At 59.0% G+C, this 7,830-nt stretch overlaps 1 protein-coding gene across 1 annotated transcript; it reads left to right on the forward strand.

The window, feature by feature from the left end:
• The first annotated feature begins 773 nt into the window (after positions 1 to 773).
• Positions 774 to 7,502, forward strand: Abhd17a (abhydrolase domain containing 17A, depalmitoylase). Its single transcript, XM_050123531.1, has 5 exons — positions 774 to 930; positions 4,201 to 4,722; positions 5,421 to 5,615; positions 6,833 to 7,012; positions 7,090 to 7,502. Exons 2-5 carry the CDS (start codon positions 4,391 to 4,393, stop codon positions 7,313 to 7,315), a joined length of 933 nt encoding a protein of 310 aa, XP_049979488.1. The 5' UTR covers positions 774 to 930; positions 4,201 to 4,390; the 3' UTR covers positions 7,316 to 7,502.
• The last annotated feature ends 328 nt before the right edge of the window (positions 7,503 to 7,830 follow it).

The raw sequence follows: 7,830 nt of genomic DNA on the forward strand, positions 1-7,830 counted from the left end.
GGTTTCTCTGTGGCTTTGGAGCCTGTCCTGGAACTAGCTCTTGTAGACCAGGCTGGTCTCGAACTCACAGAGATCCGCCTGCCTCTGCCTCCAGAGTGCTGGGATTAAAGGCGTGCGCCACCACCGCCCGGCAAGAGAATCTTTTCTTTAATGTAAAGTTGTTTTGTCTGCTTGTGGTTTCTATAGCTTGTCTGGTGATTGAAAAGCCAGGAGTGAGCGTGGGCATCCTCTAGAACTGGAATTACGGACGGTTTTGAACCACCTTGTGGGTGCTGGGAATCGAACTCTGGTCTTTTGTAAGAGCAGCCAGTGTTCTTAAACGCTGAACCACCCCTCCAGATTCTGTCTCCAGACCCTGAAAGAGAATGATTTGATCGATCCGCCTCTCCAGGAATGCGGAATGATTTAAAAAACCAACAGGGGCTGCAGACCCTGCCCACTGCACCAAGTTTTGCTCCCCGCTTAAGCCCCCTCTAGGCAGATCTGCTCCACTCCAGTAGAGCCACACCCTACCAAGGCCACGCATCTTGCCCACTAGGACCCGCCCACATTTCAGGCCCCGCCCCCAGGCCGCCAGGTGCCTCTTCAGTGGTGACCACGCCCCCACCCAATCAGGCCCCGCCTTCTACACAGGACTCAATCCGTCTCCTCCCGCCCGTGGCCCCGCCTCCGGAATATGCACCTCCCACCCAATCCGCTTCTGGTCTCTTTGCCACGCCCCCATAAACACTCCTGGCTTGCGCGGTTCCCCCCCCCTCGCATCACTTCCGGGGAGGTGTTAGGTCGAAGCTCACTTCCGCCCGCGGCGGAGCGGCGGTGGTGGCGGCGCAGGAACCCCAGCCGCGGTCCCGAGGGACAGACAGACGGACGCAGGGGCGGGTAGCCGGGAGCCATGGAGTGCGGCCCCGGAGCCGGCGGACGCGGGCGGCGGTGAGTGTGGGCGTGCGGCGGCGGGGAGTGAAGGCGTGCAGTGGCGGCGATTCGCGGAGCGGGGCCGAGGCGAGCTGGGGCCCTGCGTCCGAGACACCTCTGCGTCCTCCGAGGATGGCAGCACGACAGCACGATCAGCGTACGCTCCCTGTCCCTCGCGTCCCTCTGTCCTCGGGCAGCGATCCTAGAGCAACCGCTTAACCTCCTCAGGACGCGGCTCTGCTCCAAGAAACGCCCGGGCCCAGCCGCAGACCCTGAGCCAGCTCCGGAACCTGCCCTTATCCTACACCACCTCCGCCTGCATCTCCCTGCTGACACTCCCCGTCCACCTCTGCCCTATGTCTGGTCTCTTCCTGACAGCTGGGGCCCACATCTGACTTCCCTCATGCAGCCCAAGACTCCAGCTTTCCCCCTCACCCCCACGATCAAGTCCTCATCCTGCAACAGAGCCCAAAGGTGCAGTTGAGCCGTCCCTGCTCCCCCGGGAACCCTCTTTCGCCGCCGGGGTTTACCTCTCCAATCCTGTGTCTCTTGACTGTTTCCCTTTTCCCATGGTGCGCCCACGCAGAGGCCAGAGGATAGCTTTCTGGAGTGAGTCGGCTCCCACTCTGTGGGTCCCCATGATGCAGCTCTGATCTTCAGCCTTGGTAGCAAGTTCCTTTACCTGCTGTTCCACCTCCCTCAGTCCGTCGACATTCTTGCAGTCTTCGGCTTGCGCTGCTTCTAGGGGGGTTGCCTCCATAGCCTGATTGGCTGGGTCAGGCATGCCGGTGCAGGCAGGCATATGTAGGTCGTCCTAAAGCCCTTACTTACTTACTTACTTACTTACTTACTTACTTACTTACTTACTAGCTGCGGGTAACACCGGGGCCAGGTTTTATGTTTGTGATCACAGTACCTGGGTTTTGAGTGGCACTAAGTTAAATATCTTGGCTTGCGCTCCCCAGTGGCACCCATCTGTGAATGAGGTCCCACATGCTGTCTGTCCCCTCTATTATAACACTGGCAGATGTTGGAGGCTTATGTCTTTCTCCTACAACTTCCTTATTTTCTCTGGCTGCACAACACATGGTTGTTGAGTGAGGCAGGTGGTTGTTGGTCTTGCTGGCCCCCTCTGCATGGAGTGTCCTGCAGGGTGGAGATCTGGTTAACTGTAGAAAAGTGAATATGTGGGGTCCTTGCCATGTGGGGGGCTCAGGAGGGAGACTGAGGCCTACCATTGTTTGACTTGTCTACAAGTGTACTGCAAGATGACACCCCAGAGGTTGCACCTGGATAAACTGTACCTAGGGATGTTGTCTGTGAACAGGGAGGAGGACACCCCTAAAGGGAGGTCACTTGATGGGTGTGTGCGGCAGAAGGAGCTGTCATAGTAGCTAGGGGAGCAGCCTGGCAAAGGATGATGGGGCCTGAGCTGTGACCCAGTCAAGGAGGCTAGAGTGCAGTAGGGGAAAGGTGGGCTGGCAGGTGGAGCCATTGGACTGGAGGGCAGTGTTCGTGATAGCACCCACTTTTCTGGCCTTGATAGTAGGGCTTTATTTCACCTTGTTCTTCTCCGGCATGGTCAGGGCTTCTTTCTCCCTGGGCTGCAGATCCTTCCAAACTCTGGAACCACGGGGGTTACAGGGTGTTCCCTGATGAGACCTGGACTATAAAGGACTGTAAAGCTGTGGGTGTTTGGGGCAGGATCATTGCCTTCTAGGGCTCTTCAGGGTCCTGGACAGAGTCCCCAGTCTCCACCCATTCCATGCTAGGAGTGTTCCTGGTTATAGATGTGTAGGCATGGCCTCATAATCTCTTAGAGACAGCCTCACCTGCATCTGAGAATTGCCACATGGGAGCTGGGGACTTTTTTTTTTTTCTTCCCAAGACTGGGTTTCTGTTTAGTTCTGATTGTCCTGGAACTCTGTGGACCAGGCTGGCTTAGAACTCACAGGTCTGCCTCCCTAGTACTGGGATTGAAGGCGAGCGCCACGGCAGCCTGCTGGGAACTGGGGATTTTTTGACACCTTTGTCCCTGCTCTGGCTCTTCTCTCTTTTCTCTGTGTGCTCCTGCACTGGCATGGACTGGGACTTCTACCCAGCCCCAGGCTGCACACCTCAGGTACACAGGGAGCAGAAATGTGTCTGTGAGCCCACAGCTGCCTGAGTGTTCTGTGTCCATCTGTCCTGCGGGTTTATATGCTGTGACCTAAAACCCATGGATATCCTCTTGTTAAAGTTGAACTGTGATGTCTCCTGCTTCCTCCCTGGCAGTGAGAGATGGTAGGCATGATTAGTGGCGGACTATTCTGGAAAGGTCTTTGTCTGTTGGGCAGCTCTGCACACAGTGGTCATGGCTTTGGTGTCAGCTGAACTTATTTCAGGGTGTCCTGCAGAAATGGAGCACCTGCGTTTCCCCTGGAGTCAGGCCCTGTCCCCTCTCTAACTCCCACCTGTCACCGGCTGCCTCTGAGGCAAGCAGTGTGCACATTAGTAGTTGCAAGGATCGCAGACCCAGGAGGTTGGGTGACTCAACCCTGAGGCTGCAGCTGCAGGAGGCCTCAGCTGCCCTGACCCCAGGGAGACCCACCTGGCTTCAAGCACCAGGACAAACCATTGTCCCAGCCAATGGGGCCCTGCCTCTGAGACGCATCCTGTCCTTGTTCCCGGTCTTTGTGTCTGTTTCCTCCCCTGGGTTCTGTCTCTATGCCCCGAGGCCCTGTGGCGTCCCCCCCCCCCCCCTTGCATGGGAGCCTTTGGGTCTCCTCTCAAGCCCGGGGCTGGGCTGCCTTGTCACCTGTTCCTGGAGGATAGAACTCCTTAAAGGACTGAGGGGGTGGGGCTGGAGAGCTGGCTCAGCGATGAAGAACACTGACTGCTTTTTGAGAGAGAGGTCCAGGGTTCAATTTCCAGCACCCACATGGCAGCTCACAGCTGTCTGCAACTCCAGTTCCAGGGAACTGGACACCATGACAAAACACCAGCGTACATGAAATAAAAATAAATAAATAAATAAAGAAAAGGACTGAGGGAGACACTGCTAGGCAGGAAGACAGTCCGGACATAGGCCATGGGGTAGTGGAATGGCAGATGCTGGGGACATACACCGCAGAGTTGTGCATCAGAGGCCAGGAGAGGCTGTGGGGTGAGCTAGGGCTGTGGGCAGACAAAGAGGAACAAGCTAGCCCGTGGATATGGGGACATGCCTTCCTCTTTGCCTGGCACGGGCTAGCACCTAGTTCCACCCTAGCTTCCTAGAGGGAACCCATATCTTGGTGTCCCCTACAGGGTGTCCCACTGTACGACATGGAGACCTGTGGCTGCGAGGCTCCCGGGGGCTCGCCTTGGACCGCGATGGGGCCGGGCTGCGGCCTCCTAACTGGACTGAGGTGTGCGGCCCGCGAGCCTGGCCGCCCGCTTCCTGCGTCTCGGAGCACCCCTGCCCCTCCCCTGGCCCGGCGCGGGCCCGGTGCCCGCCATGAACGGCCTGTCGGTGAGCGAGCTCTGTTGCCTCTTCTGCTGCCCGCCCTGCCCGGGCCGCATCGCCGCCAAGCTCGCCTTCCTGCCTCCTGAGCCCACCTACTCGCTGGTACCTGAACCCGAGCCGGGGCCCGGCGGGGCTGGCGCTGCCCCCTTGGGTCCCCTGCGGACCTCAGCGGCCACCCCAGGGCGCTGGAAGATCCACCTGACTGAGCGCGCTGACTTCCAGTACGGCCAGCGCGAGCTGGACACCATCGAGGTTTTCCTGACCAAGAGCGCGCGCGCCAACCGCGTCGCCTGCATGTATGTGCGCTGCGTACCTAGTGCCAGGTGAGCTGAGGGGTCCCAGGGCTCTCCCCGGGGGTGCATGCCCATCTTACCCCTCTTGTAAAGGACAGAAGAGCCTGCTCTTGGGTTCATGCTTTCTGGTCCCCAGCAGAGGGTGAGGTGTGTGTCGGGGGTGACATCTCAGCTGGAGTCTGAAGTCCAAAGGGCAAGTCCTTTACTGAGGAGCCGGGCAGGTGCTTCAGGAAGCTTCAGGGGCAGGGCCACCCAGGTGCATGGCCTTGACCTGGTGCAGGCCCTGTTTTGTTATAGTCCTGTCAGGGTTGGGCAGAGGCCAATTGGGAACAGGATGGCCCTTAAGAGTTGGCTAGTGGCCAGGTTGGGTCCCTGTCCTCCCCTAGCAAGAGTGTGCACTCGTGGAGTGCATGGGAACAGGCTCTTCCTTGGTGCAGTTTCCAGCACCGTGGAGTGTTCATGCCACTAGGGAGACGGCCATCGCCCTCCTGTTAAAGATTGAACTCATTGTGGGTCCCTCTGTGTCCCCTGTAGATGGGCAGCCTCAGGCCCGCTGGCTGATGACACCCAGGGGTGCAGGATTAACTGGCCTTGGAAGGCTGTTCCCACCCAATACTGCCTCCATTCTGGGAGTCTAGCAGCTGAGCAGATGGGACAGTGAGTGCTGTTGGCTACCAGCACAGATGGTCAGCCTGTCTGTGCCCATGCCCCTCTTCCCCGACCACCAGGTATACAGTTCTCTTCTCGCATGGCAATGCAGTGGACCTGGGCCAGATGTGCAGCTTCTATGTTGGCCTGGGCACACGCATCGGCTGCAACATCTTCTCCTATGACTACTCTGGCTATGGGATCAGCTCTGGCCGGCCCTCGGAGAAGAACCTCTATGCCGACATTGATGCGGCCTGGCAGGCCCTTCGTACCAGGTGAGGGCTCTGGCCCCTTGAGGCAGGGGTGGGATCAGTGGGATAGGCACCTGTGGCCCAGAAGACAGCTTTCTTGATCCTTGCTGTCCACTGGGTCCAGGAGATGGCTGTTGAGGGACCTGGTAGCCCAAGGGCTAGGAGACCTTAGGACTCCGTGTTGTCAGCTCAGCTCGCTCTGGGGCAGCTGGACCAGAGGGTGCCCAGGTGACAGCAGTCACAGGTATAGACTGCCAGCCTGCATTCCTCTGTCACACCGTACATCCCAGTCATCCCAATCTCACCCCTCTCACGAAGGCTCCTTTTTCTCCGTCACCTAGCAGAGCCCTTGCAGGGGGTTAGAAGAGGCTAGTCGTCTCTAGTTCTGGAGGTCCCCAACCTTGCCATGAGGTCCCATGTGGTACTGGGATTCTGACAGCCCTGGGGAAGTGGGGACCCTGGTTGCCCTGGAGATAGTAGGTATCACTGGGCTGGCTTCCCCCTGTGGACACCGTCCAGCCTGGAGAGTGCTCTGTGTGTTCTTAGCTCTCTCCATTTGCCCCACCATGGCACTGGCTTTCAGGGGCCTCTGCCAGCACCATAGCTAAGCCTCAGGGGAGGTGGGGTGACTTCTGGAGGGGCTGCCCCCCGTGGTGAGGGGATCTTAGGCCTGAGCTGTGCCTAGTGCTGAGCAGGCAGAACTGGGGGTCTTGGTCAGCACACATGGGCAGTATAGGTTGCCCCCAGGTGGTCCAGCTCCTGCCTGGGATCAGGGGAGGGGCCTGTGGACAGACAGGTGGGAATTCTGACTGGGGCAGCAGTCAGGGCGGCGCTAGGCCAGCTCAGCCAGAATAAGTGACCACAGCAACCTGCTGGGGTAGGAGGGGCCTGCAGGGTAGCTGGGAATGGACTGGCTCCCAGGACCTGCGCAGTCGCACTGCCTGTGTTGTGCAAGCTTCTATTTTGGCAGCAGGGAACTCAGGGGACCCTAAACTGGGCCGAGCCATCCGGGGACACAGTCTTCTAAATTCCCAGAACCAAAGCTTGTGGAGAATCAGCGATGGGAAGAGACAGACCCGCTTTCTCTCTGGGGGCAGGAGGGAACCAGAACTTTGGGTCTGGACTCTTAGGTCCCCAGCCTGCTCACTCAGGCACTGTCAAAGGGGAGCTGCGGCTTGGCAGGGCCCTGGGAGCTGCCCTCCTCCAGGCCTCCTGCTGACCCTGCCGTTGCTGTTGGTCAGGTACGGCATCAGCCCGGACAGCATCATCCTGTATGGCCAGAGCATCGGCACGGTGCCCACGGTGGACCTGGCATCACGCTATGAGTGCGCTGCAGTGGTCCTGCACTCGCCTCTCACCTCGGGCATGCGGGTGGCCTTCCCTGACACCAAGAAGACCTACTGCTTCGATGCTTTCCCTAAGTGAGCATGGCAAGTGGGTCCTGGGGGCGGGGTCTGGGGTAGGGGTGCGGGTCCAGCCTGACCATCTTCTCTCTCAGCATCGAGAAGGTGTCGAAGATCACATCACCGGTGCTCATCATCCACGGCACGGAGGATGAGGTGATCGACTTCTCACACGGCCTGGCACTGTATGAGCGCTGCCCAAAGGCCGTGGAACCACTGTGGGTAGAGGGCGCCGGGCACAACGACATTGAGCTCTACAGTCAGTACCTGGAGCGCCTGCGCCGCTTCATCTCCCAGGAGCTGCCCAGCCAACGCACCTAGCCAAGCCGCAGGGACCTCAGCAGCACACGGGCCTCCTGCCGGGGCTGCATGTGACCCGGCGCTCAGGACCCTTCCCGGTACCCCACAGGCCACGAGCCATGTGCAGGTGAAGGAGGTCCCTCTTTTCCTCGTGGATGCAAAGAGAAGGAAAGAGGGAAACTAATTAAAGGTTTAAGATTTTAGGGTTGCCCTGGCTTCTTCATGGCTCCAGTGCGCCTTCCTGGGGCTGGGAGATCGCAAGGACCAGACGGGTGCGGGGCTGTTAGGAAGATGTCAGGTCCTCCCTGCTAGCCTGCACCCAGACTGAAGGGCAGTGCCTTGCTCTGCAGGAGTCCCCACCCCCACTGTGGACAGAGCATAAGCTCCTACTTCAGATGCGGAGATGACAGGCCCAGTAGACCCCAGGGCCAGGCCATGTACTGTGCCAAAGAAGCTGAGGTGATCTCCTCAGGACTGCAGGGCAGCCCTAGCTAGGGACTCTTCGAGCAGTAGGATCCCTCGGGGGAGGAAGGGCT

Source organism: Alexandromys fortis, unplaced genomic scaffold, assembly GCF_014885135.2.
Source record: "Alexandromys fortis isolate MF-2015 unplaced genomic scaffold, M_Fortis_MF-2015_v1.1 scaffold_221, whole genome shotgun sequence".
NCBI classification, from domain to species: domain Eukaryota; kingdom Metazoa; phylum Chordata; class Mammalia; order Rodentia; family Cricetidae; genus Alexandromys; species Alexandromys fortis.

Bases quoted from the DNA above. Each gene is read 5' to 3' on its own strand.
- Abhd17a (XM_050123531.1), top strand. From the start codon at position 4,391: ATGAACGGCCTGTCGGTGAGCGAGCTCTGTTGCCTCTTCTGCTGCCCG. The intron at 4,723-5,420 runs GTGAGCTGAGGG...CCCGACCACCAG, and splicing joins CGCTGCGTACCTAGTGCCAG to GTATACAGTTCTCTTCTCGC. The intron at 7,013-7,089 runs GTGAGCATGGCA...CTTCTCTCTCAG, and splicing joins TGCTTCGATGCTTTCCCTAA to CATCGAGAAGGTGTCGAAGA.